This window comes from Anolis carolinensis, chromosome 2 (assembly GCF_035594765.1).
Source record: "Anolis carolinensis isolate JA03-04 chromosome 2, rAnoCar3.1.pri, whole genome shotgun sequence".
NCBI classification, from domain to species: Eukaryota; Metazoa; Chordata; class Lepidosauria; order Squamata; family Dactyloidae; genus Anolis; species Anolis carolinensis.
The window spans coordinates 304325934-304351501 of NC_085842.1; the positions used below are offsets into that span (position 1 = coordinate 304325934).

General features: G+C 39.0%; 1 protein-coding gene across 3 annotated transcripts in view; it reads right to left on the bottom strand.

Annotated features, from left to right (window-relative positions):
• Positions 1-1273: 1273 nt before the first annotated feature.
• Positions 1274-25568, bottom strand: part of rai14 (retinoic acid induced 14) — a 135576-nt gene continuing 111281 nt past the window's right edge. For 2 of the 3 annotated variants that reach the window (XM_062972510.1, XM_062972512.1), the window contains 13 exons: positions 25304-25361; positions 24065-24135; positions 23097-23203; positions 20421-20599; positions 19459-19487; positions 16739-16828; positions 16107-16193; positions 14337-14397; positions 13730-13848; positions 9387-10925; positions 8232-8381; positions 5068-5133; positions 1274-3938 (listed from right to left, as the gene is read on the bottom strand). In XM_062972510.1, coding sequence (XP_062828580.1) covers positions 3837-3938; positions 5068-5133; positions 8232-8381; positions 9387-10925; positions 13730-13848; positions 14337-14397; positions 16107-16193; positions 16739-16828; positions 19459-19487; positions 20421-20599; positions 23097-23203; positions 24065-24135; positions 25304-25361 — 2658 coding nt within the window. In that variant the 3' untranslated portion in view covers positions 1274-3836. The remainder of the gene's footprint in view (positions 3939-5067; positions 5134-8231; positions 8382-9386; positions 10926-13729; positions 13849-14336; positions 14398-16106; positions 16194-16738; positions 16829-19458; positions 19488-20420; positions 20600-23096; positions 23204-24064; positions 24136-25303; positions 25362-25568) is intronic. The other variant, XM_062972511.1, reaches the window with a different exon arrangement.

Genomic DNA, 25568 nt, shown 5'->3' on the forward strand with positions numbered 1-25568 from the left:
AAACACAGCCAGGCAAACTGCAATTTGGAGAGTAGAAAAAGGTTCAAGCTGAAATTTGATATCCTTGGTATCCAACCTTCTATTGGCACCCCACATTTGTTAATACAGTAGAGTCTCACTTATCCAAGCTAAACGGGCCGGCAGAACCTTGGATAAGCGAATATCTTGTATAATAAGGAGGGATTAAGGAAAAGCCTATTAAACATCAAATTAGGTTATGATTTTACAAACCAAAGCTTCATGTTATACAACAAATTTGACAGAAAATGTAGTTCAATACGTAGTAATGTTATGTTGTAATTACCGTATTTATGAATTTAGCACCAAAATATCACGATATATTGAAAACATTGACTACAAAAATGCACTGGATAATCCAGAACCTTGGATAAGCGAGTCTTGGATAAGTGAGACTCTACTGTATTACTTTTTGTGGATTTGATTATTTGTGTGTTTTATTTATATGTTCTCTCAAGGAATCTATCTCCTTCGGTGCAGCTCTATTCCATTGGTAGATGACTACAAGTATAGTGTTGCCCTGGAAAAATTCCTAGAGCACGGCTTCTCAAACTTTTTCTGCTTACAATCCCTTTCTGCCTGAGAATTTTTTATGTGACCCCAGGGATATAAAAATTAAACAATTACTGATAACAAATCAGCATCTGCATGGCTTGCTAAATAGGGGTTTTCCTTATTATGGAGTACAGCTGAAGCATTTTCTGCAGAGTCCACTGTAAACACTGCATGTTGTTGCTAACACATTAGTGTAAATGCATGATGTTCAGAATCCCTTTACTGTTGCCAAAATTTTCATTAAATCAACATTGCACTAAAGGGACCCCATTTGGGCTCCGGACCCACAGTTTAAGAAGCAGTGCTGTAGAGCGTTGTAGAGAGAACATTTCTGTAGACATTTGAAAGTTTTTAAATGCAGTTCAAAGACCAAGAAATTACTCAAGAGTTGTTGCTTTGAATAAAAGCAAGGTTGAAAAAATTCTGTTCTCCCACTTTCTACATCCCTACTTCCAGCAAATGTGGAGGGCATACTGTACTTCAATTTTAAGCTGGTTTTTTTCTGTTTCATATTTTTTTCTCGTTTAAATAATCAAACTGAATTTAAATCTGCCTTTTTCAAAATGGTTATATTCATTTTGCAATTGCTTCTACGTTTTCATTATACTTTTTCTATTTGTAGGCTACAATGTGATCACAAACTAAGGGCAGGATAGAAGTACTGTAATAAACAAATAATAAAATATCAGTCAGAAAAAGATTTTTTTTAAAAAAACTGTTTATTTGCGAATAGGGTAACTTTTGTAAAATTACATACAAAGGGCAATCACTATGCTATAGTATACAATTTCCAATGTTTCACAAAGATAATTGCAATAAATACACGTAACAAAACAAGGTAAAAAGCTGTTTGTCAGGCAGCCTACAAAACAGTTCCTTAAGTTTTACTCTTGGCAGCATTTATTGGCATATTTTAGATTTCTGAATTTGTTTTTGTAATGTTTTCACATTTCTTTGGAGCACTAGAAAAAGGTATGGAATTATGAAATATTGTCCAAAATTGACAGGCATTTGTTAAACCAAGGTCTCATGCATTTGCTCCTACACCGATTGGGTCATATACTTCTAAATCTATGTAAGTTTGGCTATTGTAAAAAGAGGGGCTGATATTTAGTGCATGAAAAATTTCAAAGCCTTGAGGCATGGGGCAAATACCTGTCTCTAAGCACCCCATACTACATAGAGAATTACTGCAGCAAATGTAACTCCATCAATAGGATTTTTAAAAAATTGCATAAATTGAATTGGCATGCCAATCACAAATGGTTATCCCCTTTCGGCACAATGTAATTTATTTAGGCTTCTGGAGTGTTCTAGCTTATGGAAAGCCTAAATCTAATTGCCAGTTCTAACTAAAGTAGATTCACTGAATAAACTTCTGAATGGTAATCAATGCTTAAATAAAAGTGACTGATTCAGTGGTCTGACTTTGGTTGGAAATGGCAGCTGGATTCAGACTACAGACAGCTGTTTTGGTGCACAGATGGTGTTACGAATTCTGCTTAGAGGATTTAAATAAAGGTCTCTTATTTTCAAAAGTGATCTCCCACCATCAAGATCTTGAAATATAGGACTGTGTCTGCTGCTTTCTAGTTTTAGGTGAAATACTACTGGAAGAACTCATAGCAGCCTACAACTTGCATGGTGCCTTGTGAGACATCACTGTAGCTGGAAAACTACTGCAAAATCCCAATCCATTAATTGAAAAATCTCCAAGCAAAGCATAAGTTCACAACATTTTTTATATTACTTGCATGAAAAGGGACACCCAGGCCACTTCCACACAGCTGAATAAAATCCTACATTATCTGCTTTGAACTGGACTATATGGCAGTGTGGACTCAGATAATCCAGTTCAAAGCAGAAATTGTGGGATTTTCTGCCTTGATATTCTGGGTTATATGGCTGTGTGGAAGGGCCCTCGGGCATTATTGAGCACTTCCATGTTTGTCTGTAACATTCATGCAGTTCTATGTACCAGCTGTTCGTTCTAAATGATCTTTAGGCACAAATATAATTTGTAGGATCATTCTTGCATAACATACATTTAATGTGGCTTAGAGGGAAAAAAACCCCAAGGCTTCTCTGTGGTATAGATGTTACAAGATTTGGCAACAAAAATGAGAGAAGACTAAATATTTAATCATCCTCATTTATTCTAGGATGTATGGACCATTTCAATATAACATTTTCCAGGGATACTTCCACTGCAGTTTACAATACAGCAGGACTAAGGGAGAAAGACAGGGAAAAGGACAACTACCTAAACCTTTCCTTATTGAAGCTTATTGCAAAATAACAAAAGAAAAAACCCCATGTTACCCGGCAAATGGCTTTAGTTACAAAAAAAGTTTTCTAAATTTGAGGGCCAGTAAAAATATATTGTAGAGAAGATCTGTTACAAAAGTGAGGTTCAGAATTGTGAGGCAAACAGTGCTCACTGTAAACATCATGAGTTCATTCGGATCCCTTGTTTACCATTTGGAACATGGGCTTGTTTTTTGTTTTTGTTTTCCTCCTGAGCTCCAGGGCCAATAGCACTGCAAGGATTTGCATAGATAGCTTGACCTACTACTCAATAAAGAAACTGAGGTTGCAGCAGAGATACCATTCACTGGGTTTTAGTACATGGCTATGCTTTATGTTATGTGATTAGTACATACCACTGGCCTGGCGTTTTTGTAATCCATACATGCCTTGGTTAAATATATTCTAAAAAACAGCATAGCTGGGTTTAGCCAATTGGTGGCTTTGTCGAATGATGCTGGCTTTTCTTCCTTTCGTGTAACAAGGCCAAAGGGTTTCAGAATCAGCTGCACCTACCATTATAATGGACATCTGAGGGTCTTAAAACATATATAAGATTACTTCTTCCTCTTTCTTAACAAAGATCTGAAACATTCTCACCTTCAAATGGTGGATATATTCTTTTCCAAAATGGGGCACTGCATTCTGGGACTTCCATGGTTTGCACCAAAGAGTGATAACCAACGGAAGCACTGAGACACTCTCTAATACTGTAGGTCAGACTTTGACCACCCCTGATTTAAAGTAGTTGCAATTTCTGGAGAACTGTGCATGTCTCTACGACGCACAAACAGTGCTCTGGGAAACACTGGGGTAAGGGAAGACACGACAACACGTTAGCTCCTAAAACATAAAAAGGAAATGGGAAGTTTGGCCGGGATCCACGGCGATTCCCTGAAAGGGGCTGCCCATCCGATTTCATGTTAAGGCAAGACTCAAGCTCTACAGCAGCACCATCACGGATCGACAAAAACGGTTTCACCTTTCTTTTGTGACTGAGTTTTGCACATGGTTAAAATCTGTTTCAGCACTTTCTGGACATCTTCATCCATTTGGCCCTGGGGATGGGAGGGGGAACAGGCGGTAGAAAAGAACATATATGCTATTATTCCACTGCTGAACAGCTCTTACGGTAAAGACGTTCTTTCTAATGTTTCGATTTCTTGTACTAATCTATTGAGCATCAGAAAACAGATTGGCTCCATCGTCTATCTCAGGCATGAGCAAACTTCGGCCTTCCAGGTGTTTTGGACTTCAACTCCCATAATTCCTAACAGCCAGCACCTGGAGGGCCAAAGTTTGCCTATGCCTGGTCTACCTGGCAAAATCCATTTGCACTGGATTATAACTTTCATCATATACTGCCAGTAGAATTCATTTAGATCAGAGGTGCTCAACCTGTGAGTTCCCAGGTGTCTTATTTATTTATTTATTTATTACAATATTTATATCCTGCCCTTCTCACCCAACAGGGGACTCAGGGCGGCTTACAATAAAACACACATATAAAACCTGTACAATACACTATAAATCAGTTAAAAATTAACTTACATAAAACATTCATAAAACGCATTATAAAATACAGATAGGCATGTTCAAGTTTAAAAGACTGGGTCTGTCAATTGAGTTCCAGCGTACATAATAATAATTAATGCTGCTGATTCTTGGCCTACAACTCCTAGAAATCTCGGCCAGTTTACCAGCTGTTAGGATTTCTGGGAATTGAAGGCCAAAGCATCTGGGGACCCACAAGTTGAGAACCACTTATTTAGGTTAACTGATTTAAACCATTTTCAAATAAATAAAAAAGAGGCAGTTAAAGTCAATTCATTGTAAAAGAATACTAAAAGGAATGCCTCAAATTGTACCTCTTGCAGTATCTGATAGCTAACACTGGATGGTGACCAGATATACAGCATGCAGCTAATGATCTTGTTTTGCTTGAATGAATTAAAACTGTACATGTTGCTGATATTTAATGGGACACAGGTGGGTAACTACCTGGGGAATATCAATCAAATGTCTACTTTGGTCCTTAGAAGAAGCACTCCTCCCTCTGTACCTCCATGCACGTGCTTTCTAACATGTTTACATTAATGTTCAGTAAGACCAGATTTTCAACCATTAATGTATTTCTAAGTGATAGCCTGGGTAAAAACCAAAGAAAAATACTGGAAAAACCGTTACCTGCACAGCATAGAGCAGATGTGTCCTGTAAACAGATACAATATCCTGGTGTTGTTTCTTTGTTTCCTGTAAAGAAAGATGAACAGTTGAGGAGTGAGCGCATGCATAATTTTGGCTTTCTGCTGGCGTTTAACAGGAATATGGTTTCATTTTGTGGCAAGGAGGCACTGGTTGCTGTAATCCTGAATGAAGAATTTATTCACTCACTAGAATTTACTTCATTGCAACATTTCTACTGTAATAATAACCACTCTAAGTGAACCTGGATAAAGAACCTTAGACTTAGAGAAACTGTGCAGCGATGAAGCAAAAGCCAGGGTTTGAGTGCCTTTTGTTACGATGGCCTACTTCACTGGATACATGGTTCACAAGTTTATAGTAAATTAAACTTGTCTTCAAGGAACCAAAAGATTCTTGGTTGTTTTCAATGGAACAGATTGACATAGGCAGACCTCTAGAAACAGACTCGAGGCAGCCTAAGAATACTCTGGAAACCATTGCTCGTTCCTATGTAAGCAGAGAATACGGAAACCTCATGAAACCTAGTACTTGTGCCAGGGAAGGATATCATACTCTACTTGCAGTTATAGAAAGCTGGCCCCACTGTGCATTCATGTTAAGATTACTTGCCTATAACATTTGCCAATTTAGAAATGTCAAAGTACAAACATTCTGTATTCAAGTCACCATTAGATATTTCAAGCAGACCAAATCAACAACAAGCACAATGTTGAAATACCATTGACAGTACGCAACGAGGCTTCTCAAAAAAATAAAACTTTAGGAAAGACATGTGTCTTTCTCTACCTCACCTTTCCCCTATTACTGGGCAATTGTGACTTTCAAGAGGTTTTTACTTGCCAGAAGATCTTAAAGCACAGCGTGGATAGTGACATAATTTGCCACTTGTATGAAATCACCTGTGACTTGTGGTTTTGCAGCAATGTTGTGCTGCAGGACTGTACAGAATACAATGCATGGGGAAAGTGACCAAATGTTGCATGTTTAGTAGAGTTTCTACTAAAACCATCCACAGCATAGTTCTAAAAAAGGGGTTAGGCTGAGTTAATACAGCATTCTAACCCATTTAAAGAAAATGTAACTTTGGGGCCATGTTGCCTGTACTCCAGAGGGAACTTCTCGGAACTTGCCAGTAGTTTAAGTTAGATACATCATTAGGCCATGGTGATATTTGAGAGCCGGTATAGAGCAAAGAGGTGCCACAGCAAATCATTTACTCCTGTTACCTCACACATTCATATTTGATTTTAACAGCATGTGATGCCAGAGAAAAGGAAATGGAATCTCATGGGCATGAAGATGAAGGAGCCAGTTCTCCAGTCGTGCCAGGTAACAGCAGCTGCAGAACCAAAGTCATTTCCTATTTTAAACATGTGAAGCAAGCTTTGCATTCTGCTGGACCCCAAAGGGGAGATGAATTTGCAAGAGACATACTACCATGATAATTACATGGGCAGATAGCAAGAACCCTCCTTCTAGATTACTCTATTCTGGTTCATCCATTACCAGGATTGTCCTGAGACGGAAGAGCAAACATCCCTGCCCATTGCACAGATGTGGTCAATCAAATAAAGATGAACCACTCATTACATGTTGATGACTTGACTGTGGATGCCAGGCTTGTGCCATGCTTTTTCTTCACTGGGTGGGTGGGTGAGTTTTGAAATTCAGAGAGTTAATTTTTTTAAATAATGAATTCCTCTAACTCACAGATGTGTATAAACAGTATTCAGTGGTGACTAGGTTTAACAAATGAATCCTTTGCATTTACTCATTACTTCAAAAACTTTTGAATTAACAAGAGAATGACATGTAACCACTCTCAATATACATTTAAAAAGTAACTTTAAAAAGTAACTACCAAACATTCCATGTTATATTAGTAAGGTAATTCACAGTGTCATTCAGGCTACTATTGACTGAGAACCTGGCTGTCACAATTAACATAACAGTTTTGTAGATGGAGCCTTGCTATATATCTTCATTTGAAAGCCTCTTTGGATTCACTGGTTAGTCACTGCAGCAAACCTTTGAACCATACAATGCCTGATAGACATGGAAGGTAGAGTAGTGTTTGGCTATGCTCTATAGCCAGATACACCCGCTGAGATCAGCAAGGGCCCTGCAGAGGTCTCTGCAGATTATGTAATTATTTTGCATCTGGCTACTGCATCACAGCCTGAAGCTTTTCTGCAACAAACCCCAGCCCTCCATCAGCTACTGGAAAGCTGTGAGGAGGTTGCAAGGGCTAAATGGTGAGTCAGGGGTAGGGATGGCGGTTCACTACAGAGAATGGAAGAGAATACGAACCCCTTTAATGAAATACAAAGGCATATGTTGAACATAAGCCTCCATATGTCATTAACAATACCAGCTAGATTTTTTTTAAAATCCTCATTGGCTAGTAGTCATTTAAAGTAATATGTTTTTATAACTTGTGACTTCAAGCTCTGGAAAATCATTCGAGTCTTGCCTGGATGTGCTTAGCAGGGACATGACAAGAAAGACTGGTGGAAGGAGGATATAATGCTATTTACTTATATGAAGCCTACTCTACTATGAAAAATAGGTAGATGGGGGAATATTCATCCTTCAAGATGTTAATGGACTGTAACTCCTCATCAGACCTAGCCAACACAGTTAATAGTAAGGAAGAATGTGAGTTGCAGTATTACAACCATTTTCCTGTCCCTGAACATGACATCTTGATGGGATTAGTTCCCCAAAGTCCAAAAGACATATCACAAGTGCTTGCTTGCTATGGCCGCTTTCCCTAGGTATGCTAGATTGTTCTTTCATCAGCAGTTTAAGACTTACTTTTTTCATTCTTATAGGCTTTTGGGAACAGACTGTTTTATGAGTTCAGCAGTGTGCTAAACAATTATTTCTTGCCTTTTAAACGAAGTTATTAAAATGCCTTTGTGTTCAAATTAACTTTTTTTGGTATGAGTATAGCACATTCCAGCATGTGTTTCAATTTTGTAAGTCACTATGTCCCAGCTATGGGAAAGAGAGCAACATAACAAAAAGGAGGGGTGGTGATAATAATGATGATAGCCTCAGGAGTATTTCTGCATCCTATTTTATCACACTGTTTTTTCCCGTAACAAGAACATATCTGTGTAAGCAACCTATGTACTTACCGCCAGCTGGTTTTGTAGCTGCTTGACTTGCTGTTGTAGCAGCTCCAGCTGCTGGCTTTGCCTTTTCGGTGTGCCAGAAGCATAAGACAGCTGGGAGAGACTGTTCAGTGCTTCCTTCAGTTTGATAACTTCTTTAGACATGTCAGTTATCTGGTGAGAAGCAGAAAAAGGGAGAAATTGCATTTGAAGGAGATCCACTGGTTCCAAACAGATCTTATATATATTTTAAAAAAACAACTCATTGTTTCTCAGCCTTCATCTTCAGTGGTTTACAAGCCAACTTTGGACCATTATTTCAGTATTCAGTTAAATATTCATGGTTAAACATTACGCCTATGGAATATCTAGACGCCTTCTTTTTCTAGTCGAAGAAAGGATATACTGTAAATCAGAATTTGAAAAGCCCAAATCCCCATCCACACAAGGATTAGTGTTCACTCTGTCTCATTTATATCCATTTTGCATGCACTTTCTTCCAAGTTGGTACTGCACAACTAAAACTCCATCTTAGTACCAGCTAATCCAGATCTACTGACTGATAATTCTATTCTTTTTTCATTCACTTGAGTCACCTATTTCTGTAGGTTCAGACAAGGACTCAAGGTGGATATGTACACCATGTGCAGTGCAAAGAAGAATAAAAGTTTCTGATCCCATGTGCATTGCTCCTCCCATTACTTTGCCTAGTCAACAAAACAAGGATGCAAACCCTCTAGGGTTTGCAATCCTGCAATGATCCTACTTATATACTTCTGAATACATATTCAGCACTTCCCATGCTTTGCTGAACACAAGGGAGATCAGAAATGGATTCCCTTTCCACCTGTTGGACATATATACAAATGACCAGTTTCATTTTCTCTTTTATTTTTAAAAAAGAGAATGTAATTTTCTAATTCCTTCAGACTTAATGCAAAGGCCATAATAAATTTTGGCTACTGGAAATGGTTTCCATCTGGCAGATCAAGCCAAGATCAAGGGAATTTTCATCTATGGCAACTGGCATCAATGACAATTAGTGACAATTGGTTACCTTAATTACCAGTATGCCCAAGTCATCTTGATTTTCAGTCCCTGAATGAACTTGGTCCAGGTTCCAATTCTCAACCAAGAGATAATAAGTGTCCATGATTTGAGACCATTAGATTTACCAACCTTTTTATCCTTGTCCTCTTCCATTTTTGAGGAACTTTCTGAAGCCTTTTTCATTTCAAATAGCTCTTCCTGAGCACGATGGTATTGTTGAAGCAGTCCTTTTATCTCCTGTTCCTTGGCGTCAAGGATCGCTCGCAGATTCTCTTTCTCCCCTTTCACTTGTAGAATTTCCTTCTTCAAAAGTGATACATCTGTAGAAAGGTTCTCCTTCCCTTTCATGATGTCCTTCAGTTTGGATGTCATGGTCTTGACTTCCACCTCTGACTTAGACCGAAGCTCTTCATAGAGTGACCTGGGCACCATGGCTTCACACACAGCCTCTTCTTCTTCCAACAGTTCCTTCTGGAGACGCTGCACCTCACTTTCTTTGTAAAGAAGCTGCTCTTGGAGATTGTTTATTTGTTCTTCCATTTCCTTCACTGAGCTTCTGAGAGCAGTGACCACCTGGAGATGCTCTGTGATGGAGACGGAGTTCTTCCTCTGCGAGTCTACCAGGTTCTGAAGTTGTGTTGCTTCACTTAACACCTTAGCATACTGAGCCTTCATTTCCATCAATGCACTCTCTGCTTGCTCTCTCTGTAAGGCAGTGACCTCCAACACCTTCTCATGTTCCTCCAGAGGTATGCATGCTGGGCTGGCATCTTCTGAAGTACTCTTTTTCCTGAACTCTTCAAGTTCTGTTTGCGCTTCTTTGTATAGCTGAGAAAGTTCACTGACCTGCTTGTTCAGCTCGTTTATTATCTTGTTCTTTGCATCCCTCATTTCTGGATCTTCTTCACCTTGCCCTGACTCCATCTGGCTTTTCAATTTGTCCTGCAGCCTTTTGATCTCTTCCTGTCCTTCCTTGTACCTCTCAATTAACAAAGCCTTCTCTTGGTTGATGTTCTCAATAACCAAGCAATAGGAACTCTTCATCTCCTCACACTCTTCTGCCGACATGCTGCCCACTGCATTCCTTTCTTTCTCTTCCAACTTTTCCTCTAGCTCTTTCACTTTCTCTCTCAACTTATTGCTTTCTTCCTGTGCTTTCAGTAACTCTTCCTTCAACACTTCAATTTCCTCACACGTCGCTCGGAGTTCCTGCAGATCAGCTTCTTTGCTCTCCGAAGCTACCAGACCCAGTTTCATTTGCCTCTGAACATTCAGGACCTCCTTCATTGCTTCTTCATACTTGCTTTGGGTTTCTTTCAGTTTCTGATTGAGATCAGAGCCATTCTCTGAAATCTCTGAACTATTCAACAGGTGATCTGCTTCTGCTACGCCAGACTGGAGTTGATTCTCCAAGTGCCGCCTCTTTACTTCTGAGCTGTCCAGTCTCTTCTGGACTTCCTTTAAATTGTCTTGTAGCTGTTTAATTTTTACTTCATTATTGGCTGCTTCTTCCTGAGCCTGCATTAAGCTCAGGGAAGAGGAGTTTATCTCTTGAGTTGCTGCTGCAGAGCTCTCACTCAACCCATCTGTAGAATAATCAAACTCTGTGCGTGTGGACCGACAAGAATCCAGTGTGGTATCCCCATCTTCTGTTTTGAATCCTCTTGCCTGTGGATACAGCAGATGGCAGTATTAGACTAAGACATATGAGTATGATACAATAAAACACTTTTAAAACACCTTTTAAGCAAGCTGACCAAGAAAAGTTAGATTTCTACCCCAAGGACCATGAGGTAGGTAAACGTGATCTCACAACATCTGTGTATAACACTTGTCCTGCACGGCTAATACGAACATTCAATTTCCACTACAGGTCAAGCAGATGATAGCTTCCACAAAGTTCAATTCTACCTTCTTCCACCAATGGATCACATTACACTACTATTGCTCTAAGGCATGTGCTGCAACAAGTTAGTGTGTCGGCAGCAGTATGTAGGTGTGATGTATGAAAATTACGGGAAGCCTCTAATCTATGTGAAATAATCAATATCAACTTGCATGCATGCAGCAAAGCTGCCAATTAATATTAGTAACATTATTAATTATCCACAAATAACTTATTATTGGTTATTATCTTATAAATCATATATTTTAAAAAATACAAATGAAAGGTTTTTGTCATATATATATTGTGCCCTTCATACATTTCGTTATTACAATTTATGTATCTCTTATAAGGGGCTAATTTAACCTCCAGTTTGCTAGTAAAACTGAATTACTGTGTTGCAAAATGCTGCATGTCTAAAACATGTCACTAATACAAAATGTTTGGAAAGCTGTATTATAAGGTTTATGTAGCAATAACTTATGATGAAAATTTTGGGAATGAAACCATTTAAGAGTGATGTCAGGACTGGCCTTACCCTACCATGAAGCACAGTGTTTCAGGCACTGCATGTTCTAGAACAGAGACCTCAACAAATAAGGAAAGGAAGAGTCTCATCCACAGATACACAAATAAAAAGACATTCATAATACAAAAACAAAACACCAAACAATGTTACAGAATATAGCCGCAATTAAGAACAGAAATAATAAATGGAGCCAATGAAAATGACAAACATGCAAAAATAGAAAAATACAGATTTGAATAGAATACTTCAATTTACAACCAAAATGTAAACATGTAAGGAGCTCTACCAATTGTAACATAACAAAAGAAAAAGAAAACACCACCCCATAATGTAATGCAACAAACAAAGTCTGCACGGAATAAACAAAATTAAAATAGTTGCAGTCATACAAAATATAATTTGTTTCTTCTCCAGCTGTAAGCAAAACAGATTATGTGCTGCTTTAAGAATCCATGTTCTAAGAGGACAGAGAGAAGCAGCAATACTTGGAGGATCATGAGCCATTTTGTCTCAGGTTACACATGGCATCAATCATAGATATGAGTGGGTAGATATTTCCCTATATATAGACCACATCTCTTTCTACATACCGGCATGGGCACCAAGATCTGCCAGGGAGGCCCTCCTCTTGGTCCCGCCTCCGTCTCAAGTGCGGTTGTTGGGGACGAGAGAGAAGGCCTTCTTGGTGGTGGCCCCCCCCGTCTTTGGAATGCCTTCCCGAGGGATAACAGGCTAGCCCCCACTCTTCAAGCCTTCCATACACAATTGAAGACATGGGGATTTTTTTTACAAGCCTTCAACCATATTTAGATTCCTTTAATGAATATACGTGAGGACCCATAGATTTCACTAAGCACTTTACATGACTGAGATTGATTATTGTTGTTTTATACCTGCAGCTATTGCTGTATTCTATTGATTTGAACCAGGGGGTTTTGTGAAGTGAGATATTTATTGTCGCTGTTATTGTTTTATATTATTGTTTCTGCAATTTTTGTATTTTGTGTTTGCACCTTTGAGTGTTCTATAAGCCACCCAAGTCTCTCTGGGAGACAGTGGGGGGGTATAAAGTTTGTTTGTTTATTTATTTATTTACTTATTTATTTATATTTATTTGCACCCTAGACTAGTTTCTCAAACTGTGCTCCTCCAGATGTTTTGGACTTTACCACAATTCCTAACAGCTGGTAAGCTGGCTGGGATTTCTGGGAGCTGAAGTCCAAAACACCTGGAGGAACACAGTTTGAGAAACACTGCCCTAGATCCATATCAAATATCCAAAAGGTTCAGACATCAAGTGACTATGCAACATTTCTATTGTTGTTGTGTGCCTTTAAGCCATTTGTGACTTATGGTGAGCCTATTATGGGGTTTTCTTGGCACAAATTGTTCAGAAGATATTAGTCACTGCTTCTCTCTGAAGCTAAGGAAGTGTGACCTGTTCAAGGTGACCCAGTAGTTTTCCATGACCAAGCAGAGATTTGAACCCATGTCTCAGGCTTTCAATACCAACAACCATGGTATCCTTCTGGAACACCTGGAGGGACTGGGAATTGGAGACACAGTGTTGCAGAAGTTCTGGTTATATTTCTCAGGCAGGATCCAGATGGTGGCCCTTGGGGATAGAAGTTCCTAAAAAAGGAGCTGCTATGTGGCATCCCACAAGGGACCATTCTATCCCCAATGCTTTTTAATATTTACACGAAACCGCTGGGAGAGATCATCCAGAGGCATGGGGCGGGGTGATATTATCAGTATGCTGATGACACCCAAATATATTTCTCCATGCCTTCAAAACAGCTTCAGCTAAGGATAGCATGTCTCTTTTGAATGAATGCCTGGAGGAGGTAAGGGGCTGGATGAGGAAAAAAACTGAAACCAAATCCAGTCAAAACAGAGGTGCTTGATATCAAGGGTCCTAATCTAGGGATGGAGGTGTGTCAATCAGTCCTGGATGGGTCACACCCCCTGAAAGACTGTGCTCCTAGATCTGTCTCTTCAAATGTCATGATAACTTTAAAAATACTATTTCATATCATGAGATGTTCTAATACATACCTGTAACTTTTCTTGCAGTTTCTTGTTATGCACAGTCAAAGAAGCAATTTTTGCTTGTAGTACTATGAGTAGGTCTTGCTGGTCTGTTTCTGAACTTAGATCCAATAAACTATCAGCACCTTTAAAAATTAAAAGAAAGGGAATGCGAAGAAACAAGTCATTTATTATTTCAGTTTCCAGTGCAGTCATTGATATCTGCCAGTTTATGTTAAGTGTGTGTGTGTGTGTGTGTGTGTATGTGTGTATATGCATATGTATATATATAAGGTAAAGGTTTCCCCTGACGTTAAGTCCAATCATGTCTGACTCTGGGGGTTGGTGCTCATCTCCATTTCTAAGCTAAAAAGCCGGCGTTGTCCGTAGACATATCCAAGGTCATGTGGCTGGCATGACTGCATGGAGCGCCGTTAGGATAGATATATATATCCAAAGAATATCTTTACTAGATTACTATATATACTCATGTATACATTAAAAAACCAACAAAAAACCTCATGGATATTAGAGACTATAATAACAGCTAATAAGGATGGCAATGTCATTGCAAATACATCTAGAAGACTGTACAGAATACAGACACTGAGGAGCCACCTTTGCTATATCTTACCTGCAGTGCTATCACTTATCCCATCCTTGCAATCGGACTGAATGGCACTGATTTCTCCCTGCTGAAAGTGAGATGCACAAACGTTTGTTTACAAACAAGAAGGAAAACATCACTGCGACTTCTAAGCAACAAGCACAAATTCCCGAAATGAAGAATGTCTTTTCAAAAGAACAGCTTATCTTTTTTTTTTTTTAAGATAGAGCGGTAATCCAACTGGAGATTTTTCAACATACTAACTGGTAAAGAGACAGAGGTTTAATTGATTATATTTGTGTATCAAATGTAAACATGTTCTTTCTAGGATTTAGTTGCTGATCCTATAAAAACACGCTGGATTTATACAGAAAGTACTTTCAATAAATACTAAAGCTAACCAAGAAAAGAGAGCCAGTATGGTGTAGTAATTTGAGCACTGGACTAAAACTTTGGAAGTCAGGGTTTGAACCCCCACCTGGCCATGGGATTCACTCTCTCAGCCTCAAAAAAACGCAAGGCAAACCTCCTCTGAACAAATTTTGTCAAGGAAACCCTGTGATGGGCTAGCCTTAGGGACACCATCAGTCAGAAATGCCCTGAAGACAGACACCAACAACACAACCAAGAAAAGATATGTACTAAAGAAAGCGTAAATTAACATTCATATTAACAGTACGATAATACAAAAGACATACTAATTCTTCTTGGAAGAAGAAGTCACATTAAATACTTTGTTTTTAGTAAAGTATCTTGAAGGTCTAACTCCCCATTATGCCACTTGGATTAGCACACATCTCTGTATTGGGCTGTATTTGGGCTGCATTTTTGCCAGGATTATGTCATGTAAAGGAAGCACTAAGCCCCCCACGGTGTGATATTGCGGAACCAATCCATTCAGCACAATAAGTGGAGTGTATTTATATTGCACAATCATAGCAGTTCGATACTGCTTTAACTACCATGGCTCCAAATAAGGAATACAGGCATATGTAGTTGGCTGTTGGATTTGGAAATGTCTAGTTCCTCTTATAGCATAGGAACTCTCTGGCAGAGAATTACCCAAACTACAAGTCTGAGAATTCTATAGGATGGAATCATGGTATCGAACAGCTATAATGATGGGGTTGTTGTGTGTTTTCTGGGCTGTATGGCCATGTTCCAGAAGCATTCTCTCCTGACGTTTTGCCCACATCTATGGCAGGCATCCTCAGAGGTGAGGATGTCTCTCATAGATGTGGGCAAAATGTCAGGAGAGAATGCTTCTAGAATATGGCCATACAGCCCAGAAAACACACAACAACCCATGATTCTGGCCATGAAAGCCTTCGACAACACAGCTATAATGATGTGCTCAGGATACACCTCAGCTATATTTAAAAGACAATCACACAACATCACTTAATGTGTATTTTATTTAATTATTTTTGGCCAAAAGGCAACAAAGAGGTATGTTTAGTACTTTTGCATTGCCTCCCAGATGACAAGAGCACCTGGACTGATGAACAAATAAAACATTGGTTTGCTGTGCGTTTTCCAGGGTGCATGGCTATGTTCCAGAAGCATTCTCTCCTGACGTTTCACCCACAACTATGGCAGGCATCCTCAGAGGTTGTGAGGGTGTGAGGATGCCTGCCATAGCTGTGGATGAAATGTCAGGAGAGAATGCTTCTGGAACATGGCCGTACAGCCTGGAAAACTCACAGCAACCCAGTGATTCCGGCCATGAAAGCCTTCGACAACACAAATAAAACATTCATGTTTAAACCAGAAATGCGGCTGAACACTGAATATTACCTTGGATCCCTGCTCAGCAAACAGCGGCTGGCATTTCCCAGAAATTGGAGTTGAAGTTGTTGAATGCGGAGAGGACAGGTCGCTAAACTGAAAAAGATGAATGCATTTGAGGGACACATACTGCTTCTTGGTAGGAGATGTCATTGCTCTTGGTTAGTTCCAAACAAGCGAAGACTACACATCAGTCATCTTTAGTTGGCAGGAAACATGCAGCCAGGCAGTCACCGAAGTAACGGTTCTGCTCAATATTGAACTTCTGGTTCAATTGCTATGCACCCCCATGCACAAAGCCATTTATACGAGTCCAAGAATTTTAAGCAAGTGGTTGAAAGGCAAAGACTGTCAGCATTTGGATGAAAGGAGGAGGCTTATTAAAGCTCTGCTGCTCCAAACTTAGGATCCTGTCACATTCCCAACAGCCCTCCTGGAAAGCATTAACTAATCTGGGTTTTCAAAATCAGGCCACCCTATTTCTATCCTTGCAAGAATTCACTCATGAGGCACACATTTAAAAAAGGAACTGCGCCACCAGAAGTACCCCCGTCTATTCCCAACCGGACATTTCTGCTCCGTCCGCCACCCCACCCCATCTATACATAGCAACGTGTTGGAAGTTGGACTTGGCTCTTTACCTGGACAGGACTGACTGGAGGTGGCGGTGGGGCTTTGCGTTTTTTTGGAGTTCCACTTCTTTCTGAACTTAATCTAGAGACTTGATCATGCTGGAAAGTTTCACAGGCCAGAAAAGGGAAGTATGTTAGTTGGTTAGTAAGGTCTGCGTTAAAAGTTATTTTTTTTCTCCTTTTATTGGGAAAAAAACTTTTAAAAGTTACATGAACATTTCAAAACGATACATGCCTTTGCTTGTATAGCACACTGTTATGTCACATGCTTAACTATGAGCTCACCCTGCCTCCTTCTGGTATTCATGCTTCAGCAAATTAAATGTAGTGAATAAAAGCACACATTTTCCCCACTGAATGGTGAGCTCAGATGCAAGGCTATTCATATCCCCAAGCAGTTTACTAATCTTCCTGTTGAATGCCAAACTCTCCCAGCAAAGCCAGAAAAAGGAGGTTTTCCTCCCTCTTTTTCCAAGGTCATTCATGCTTCTGATTTTTTAAAAAAGCTCCCCCATTGTTGTGTGTTTTGCAAAACACACAGCTAGATAAGCCCAACTGTTTTGGTAATTGTTAAAATCCTCAAGTTAGGGACAAAAGAACTTGTCATAAGAAAAAATACTTCACAAATAATTAGGTGTTCATCACAACTCCTCCGCAGCATTTTTCATTCCTGATTGGGGAGATTTTTTTTAATCATGTCAGATGGGAGAGAGCAGTATCTGGCAAACCCAGGCCCTTCCACACAGCTGAATTTTTTTTATTGTCTCAGACACGACTTGAGAACATGACTTGAGTCGCTTCTGGTGTGAGAGAATTGGCCGTCTACAGAGATGCTGCCCAGGGGATGCTCAGATGTGTTATGATCCTGCTGGGAGACTTCTTTCATGTCCCTGCAAGCTAGAGCTGACAGACAGAAGCTCACCCCATCTAGCGGATTTGAAGCGGCAACCTTCAGGTCAGCAACCCAACCATTAGGGCAGCAGTCCAGCTGGCACAAGGGAAGATGTACATGTATCAAGCCCTTGGCCATGTAAGTGCTTAAATTTAATACACCACAATAAACTATTTTGAGCCTTCTGATGCTACACTGAATTGCCTAAACACAATGCTAAAATAATGTTAAGTTCAGAATAGAGATGGAAAATCTCAGCTCTCTCGATATCGCTCTACTGCAACTCCCATTATTCCTAATGAGGTCATGCTTCCTGAGGCTCACAGAAGTTGGAAACTTACAACAGATGGGGGATCACTGATTCTCCACCTCTAACTCAAGTTTTCGTGAGCCTTAGGTCATGTACTGCTTCCTCTACTCTTCTCTTCTTGTGTGGGTGAAGTGGGATTTGAAACTTTTTGCAATAGTTAATTGTTACACCTAAACCTGAAACTGTGGTTAATCTTAATTATGCTTTAGGCCACACATGTCAAACACAACTCTTGTGGTGAAAATGCTGCCCACCGTGTTATTTTATGTGGCCTGTGTGGTTTTCAATGCCAGGGCAATGTAGTTAAATTTATTCAGTTTTACAATGATGAATGGCCCTTTAAAGGCAACCATAAGACTGATGCGGCCCTCAGTGAAAGTGGGTTTGATACCCTTGGTTTATGTGAACTCAGCAGAAGATTTTATGTTGTCTTATTTCCCCTAGTAAAGGTAAAGGTTTTCCCCTGACATTAAGTCTAGTTGTGTCCGACTGTGGGGGTTGGTGCTCATCTCCAGTTCTAAGGTGAAGAGCCGGCGTTGTCTATAGCCACCTCCAAGGTCATGTGGCCAGCATGACTGCATGGAGTGCCGTTAACTTCCCGCCGGAGCAGTGCCTACTGATCTACTCACATGTGCATGTTTTTGAACTGCTAGGTTGGCAGAAGCTGGGGCTAACAGCAGGAGCTCACCCCGTTCTCTAGATTCTAATTGCCGATCTTTCAGTAAGTTCAGCAACTCAGTGGTTTAATCCACTATGCCACCGGTGGCCCCTATTTTCCCTATCCATAACTAAAACAAACATAATTTGGTACCAATTTGGGGTTTTTATAGCTCCCATTAGGGCTTATTTAGGGGAAGAAAATTGTGGCAAAGGAGTTTCAATGTCCCCTCCTGAGGTGCATAATGAGGAAAATCTCAGTTTCACAGTGCATTTATTGTAGGATACGCATCAACCCCCTATATTTTTGCACTATCACCTGTTACTAGTCATTTTGTTCTGATACCATAGCAAGCCAGAGACTGCTTCTGGATAATGAGAAAAAAATGGATGGTGATAACCTATGGTCCAAAATCCATGTTCTATATTTGCCCCTATGAACAATACATGTTATGTCTTTGCTCAATGGGTTTTAACATCACATTGTTAGCCCAACTTGGTTAAGTGCTGTTGAAATAGCTTCACTCCAATTTCTGCACACAACGTGGAACCATATACCACAAAATGGCTTAAGAAATTAACCCACATTGGGAAACTTTGGGCTTTCAAAGTAATTTCCAACTTACAGTAACCTGAAGGCAAACCTATCTGGGGGTTTTCTTGGCCAGGTTTGTTTAGGGAGGTTTTGCCATTGTCTTCTATCCAGTCCTGATACAATCGCAATCAGTTAACAGGTTACAGAAGCCAATAATGAAATTTAATCAAGTTGCACATAGAGCTCAAAACACTGACAGATTGGAATTCCTAAGTATTTCTTTATCTAAAAGTGCAAAGGTAATGAAGTATTTCTGTCTTTTTAGTTCGTTTTACCTGTTTTGACCTTGCTGGTGACTTGGCTTCTGCAAAAGAGAAAGAGAATACTATGCTTTATATAGACAATATGAGATATTTAAAAGATGAAATATTTACAGTTTGATATGTTTACAGTTTGACCTTAAACTTGTGGTTATTTAGAATTCAATTGTGTTGATATCAACAACATTCATCTTAATATCAGTATCATTTATTATTTATCTGCTTTTATTTATAATTTTGATTGAAAACCCATCTAAAGACCTATCTCTTCCAGCAGGCCTACCCAGACATTTTTAAACATTAATTTTAAACTTGTTTCTTGTGATTAATCTCTGTTATGTGTATCTTAATATGTATTGTATAGAAATACATTTTAAATATGTATCTTTTATAGAATATATTTTAAAGTGTGTATAGAATTTTGACAATATTTATGTGTTTTAATTATGCTGTAACCTGCCTCGAGCCATGAGGAGAGGTGGGTAAGAAATACAATTATTATGATTATGATTATTTATCCAAACTATATCCTGCCTTTCTCCTTATGCAGGACTCATGATATGCTGCAGTATTTATAGAGAAATGCATATAGAAAATTGCAGACTCACAGCCAAAGAGCCCAACCGAACCTCTGTGTGCTTGATATAATGCATCTATCCTTCAGCAAACACCTTTTGGAGACTAATCAAATAGCCCACTGTAAACAATCAATTATAAAACTGCTTTTCATTGTAACCCTTAAACTTGTTTTCCCCAGTTGTCTCCAATTATGCTAAAAGAGGCATTTGCCATAAAGATTTAATTATAATTCTTCTTGGTAACCAATACTGGAAAATTTGGTAGTTCATCTGAAGCTTAGTTCAGTGTGAAACATAACCCTGGCTGAAACATTAAGGCAAGAAAAACAAAATAGGGGGCAAGAGAACGCAGACACGCCTAGTGCCATTTTAGGAAGACTTTAAGAAACTTAGACATACCAGCGTCTTGAACAATTTTTGACTGAAGGAGATTCTGAACACTGGTATTTTCAGAGAGCATGGCATAATGTAGGGCATTGTGTCCAAGTGCGTCAGCTAAATGTACATCCGCGCCTTTTCGGATCAGGGCTTCCACAATGTTGAGATTTCCAGCTTCACATGCCAGCATGAGAGCAGTTCTGGAGAAAGAAGGAAGAAAGACAACATAAAGAAGAGCAATAGGGATGGGAGACTAACTGTGTAACAGAACTCATACAGGCCAAACATATACAAGTTCAAAACAGTGCAAAAGACTATCCATCTTATTCACTTCTAGCCTGAAGAGAGTCCACATGCAGACAAAATGTCTGAGAACAGACATTCTGTGTGTATAACATCCAAGATAAATGTACATATATGTGTGTTTATGTATGTATGTATATATGTTTTGTGTATAAACAGCATGTCTTCGGCAGGGTTGTCGAGTTGGATTTGGTGTCAAGGAGCTGGAAGCACTTCTTGGCAGCTGGAGTTGATAGCAATATATTAATTTTGATTCCAGCCTCAAAATAACAACTTATAATATTCCATTTCTATTTTGTTGCAAACTTCATAGGACTTCCAAAAAGTGTTCTTGTTCAGAAAATATAATTAAATAAACATATACCAGGTTCTATCGACCCCAGTAGCCTTATGATTCTAATGGTGGAGATGAATTGTCCCATACTACCACTTTACTGCAGTAAATCTGTTATTACCAATTAATACACATTTGGAATTTATGAAGAAATGAGTGTTGGGACAGGAGAAATGGTGTTGGCTTATAATCTAAGATTTGGTGGATGAACTTCACAGCCTTGGTCTTGGGGAGGAACCATATTAGAATGTGTGTTTCAATCTCTGTGTAGGGAAGGGTCCCCAGATGTTTTGGCCTTCAACTCCCAGAAATCCTAACAGCTCATAAACTGGCTGGGATTTTTGGGAGTTTTAGGCCAAAACACTCAGGCACCCAGAGTTTGTGAACCACTGATCTAATGTAAACATATTAATACTGTTGGCATTGGCTGGAAGCAGCTTTTTAGGATTTCATGCCAGAGTCTCTCCACTTCTACCTGTAGAAGCTAGAGCAGGCATGGGCAAACTTGAAGTTTTGGACTTCAACTTCCAAAAATCTCAGCCAGTTTACTGACTTTTAGGAATTAGGAAAGTTGAAGTCCAAAACATCTGGAGAGCTGAAGTTTGTCTATGCCTGCTCTAGCTTCTACAGGTAGAACTGGGAGAGAATCCGGTATGAAATCCTGAAAAGCTGCTTCCAGCCAATGCCAACAGTATTAATATGTTATATGTGGTGGGCCATGGATCTGATTGAGTATAAGGCATTTCCCTACACAGACCTAAACTCTTGTCTCAATTGTATTTAGCTTTAAAGGATACCAGGCATAGACCCTATGCAAGCATAGCGTTTGCATGTTAGCATGTAAGCCTGGGACGGTTTTATCTTGCAGGCAAAATGTCATGGGGATTAATTGCGTGTTATAAAAGGGACAAGGCCATATTTTAGCCTACAGCTCCCCCAACCAGCATGGCCAATCATAAGAGACAGCACACAGAACTGTATTTTAGAACAGTTAACTTTTGCTGTTATACCTTCTTGGCAAAGACCTGTTAAAAGCATAGTTGGCATTACATACTTCAGTAAACCGGAAGCCTGATGGGAGGTGCAAAAAGTACCCAAAAAGAGTGAAAATATTAAAAGGGAGAACTGTGATGATAATGCTGAATTATTTCAAAATGGGTTTCTCACCAAGAAAGAAATGGCATCGTTTTGTACATAGCTTTCAAGCTAACATACCAAAGACACTTAAGAGCTCGTTTATTCACATATAAGTATAAAACACTTCTAGTGAGCAAATGAATAAGATAAACAGCACAAAGTAAAAGTAAAGAAAAATAAGCTCTTCTTGTCCAAAAATTTTAATTATGGAACAAGCAAAATCTACTTCTGCAAAATCTGGAAAAAACAATTAGGATACAAATCTGCTTTGCATATGTTGGGGACAACCTAGACGTCAAGAGAAGTTACTTTTCTGTTGCTAATACATTTGAGATTTTATTACCTATCTTATATTGTCCTTTGTCCCTATTTCTCACATGGCCAAAAAGGGCCTCTGCCTTCATTGAAATCCCTCCAGACTATCTTAACTGACAAGAGAAGTTGCATCTGAGGCAAAATGTTACCTGATTAAGAAGGTAGTACAGCTTTGAAAGCTTGGATAATTTTTTTGGGTACATTTTAGTTGGCCCAGTGAAAGTTACCACTGTTTGGTGTATTTTGTTTTATTTTGATGCAAGTCAGTGAAGTTCATGCAAATATCAGTGATACTATCTGCCTTCAACATTTTACTAAAAATGAAAAGATTATGAAAATGTCCAAGGAAATGAAGTTACTTTAGTATTGCTTTAAAAACCTTTTTGACTTATGGCAACCCCCCAAAAAAACTTATTGTGGGGTTTTCCTGGCAAGACTTGTTCAAAGGGGTTTGGCTTTGCCCTTCTCTGAGGCTGAGAGAGTATGACTTGCCAAGATCACCTAGTGGTTTTTTTTTGTGTCTGAATGGGTATTTGAACCCCACAATGCCCAGAATTGCAATCCAATACTCAAACCATTACATTGCACAGGCTCAAGTTTAATAATACCTTCCATTTTTATCCCTGGAATTGATATCTGCTCCATGTTCCAGAAGGTATTTGCATGCTTCTGTGTGCCCATTTTGTACTGTAAGTAACAAAGGAATATTCCCATCCTAGCAGAAGGAAAAAGAGATTAAAGTTATCAATTTAAGCAAATTTTAAGAGATTAATTTCAGAAGTGTGCACTACAAACTAGAACCCTACTCCATATGTGTGAGAAACTATCACATATACACGAAACTGTATTGTGAATGAGACAAGGGAACATTTCTAGAAATGCATGGAAATATTGCTGGGTACAATTTATCCTCTTTTGCCTCTCTCAGAATCCTATGGATAACAATAGATGGATTTTCAAAAAGTTTAACTAAACAAATAGCTCAATCACCGAATAAGACCTAATCAAGGACCAACTGATGCTATATTTTGACAAGGTCTTTGTGCATAATTGATTTACTTGGAAGAAGCAGCTATCTGCTGACTCATTTGGTTTCTTCTCTTTCAGCTCAAAGTGGTCATTATAGAAACACTGTCATTTTCAAGAAACAGGGCCTGGATTGGTTTCCTTCCTTTGTCCTCATCCCTTGTTCCTTTCATGTCACAACAACCTTTGGCTGAAGAGCAGGGTAAAACACTTCTTTCCAATGGAGCCACTCTCACAGAGCAAATGTGAGAGCACAAAATCAACCACTCATAATCTCCTTAACTCCAGTTAAGGCAGCCTGATAATTTATATGGGAGGCAAATCTGCTGTTTGAAAGGGGCAAGAGGCTGTGCAATATACAAACAGGTTTCTTTTCCAAATACTCTGCAGGCAGAGGTCATTAAGTTAATTTACCATAAAGAAAAGAACAGAAATTGAATTCACTGCAAGCAAAATTCCAAAAAGTTCCCAGAACAAGTTTCCATGAATGAAAATGTAAGTAATAGCTTTTTAAAAAAATATCTTTTTTCATGAGATAATGCATACACACCACATCTTTGACGTTAATTGGACATTTGTGTTCACACAAGAGCTGAACTCCGTGAAGGCAGCCACATGCAGCTTAAAAAAACAAGAGGTAAAGAATTAAAAGGTTAAAAAACACCTGCCAGATGTACAAAAATACAATGAAAAGTATAGTATTACCTCAAATTTATAAAATGTATTTTAGTATTAACCTTTTAATGGGTTATGCCATAACTCAGAGGTAAACAAGTTTTGCCTGCCAAATATTTTGCATTGTAATTCCCATGATTCCTGATTACTGATCATGCTGGTTGAGGCATTTTATATGGCTCGAAATATTTAATGGGTACTAGGTGATCTACTCCTGCCATAATACATTTGTTCTTCTTCATGGTTTAGTGAAGAAGACACACCTGTTCAACCTCCTCATGAGAAAACTCAAGAGAGAAGAGCACATTCAATTCCAATTTTTTTTTGTACTGGCTCCTTTAGACATGTTAATATTAAGAAAAAGGCTCACAGAGGAGAATAATTGCACTCTTGTCATACACAAAAATGGCCTTAACAAAACAAATTAGGAATGCTGGAATGCTGGTTGAGCCTTTCAGTGTATCTCCAGCAGTGACCAACCAAAAATTAAGAAGGTAATAATTACATCTGACATTTATTGCAATCACAGCTTGGTAAAATTACTTCTTGGATTACAATTCCCAGAATCTCCAAAGCAAGGGGTATCTGGGAATTGTCATCCAAGAAAAGAATGCAACTGGGAAACCATTCTTGTATACTTCCTGGTTGCAAAACTGGGTTGTTTGTTCTTCTATTTGTGTAAGGAGGTATACAATTCCTCTATTAGTCTGGCAATGCAATTATATAACATGCACATTGATCCAGCAACTGTGTACAGCTCTGCTTTCCCTTTCCACGGACTGTCCTTTGGGATGCACTGCAAAGCTCCCATCCACAAGATAGAACTACCTGCTGCATCACCATCAGGTTGGGCACTTCTCCCCAACCTCCTAAGGTTTGTCTTAGATCTTCTAATTCCACATATCTATCTTGACCAGAGCTTTTTGCTCCACAGGACCTAACTCCCTGGCCCCAAATAACTTAAACCATCTTGGGTCCCATGTTGAGAGAAAGGTGGGAGAAAAATAAAAGGGAATCTAATTTTCCAAACACAAATGAAATTGAAAACATGGACCAAACAAGGGCAGGGTTCTAACAAGAAAGAAGTGGTACAGAAAAAGAGAAGATAAGCTACCTGCATAATGTAAAGCTGTTTTCCCAGAGTTGTCTGTGTTCTCAGTTGGACATTTAGCCTGTAAAAATGGTAAGGTAAGGAAAGCAAAGATTTTTATGATAAGTAAATGTTATTTTGTTTTCAAAAGAACAAAAAAAAACCCTCAGGTAATCAGTACTAAAAGGGGAAAAAGAAGAGAAAGATAGGGATCATAAAAGGATAAAATATTTAAGTTGCAGAGCCATGTAAGTTAAGAACATTTGGCTGCAAAGCATTTTCAAGTTCC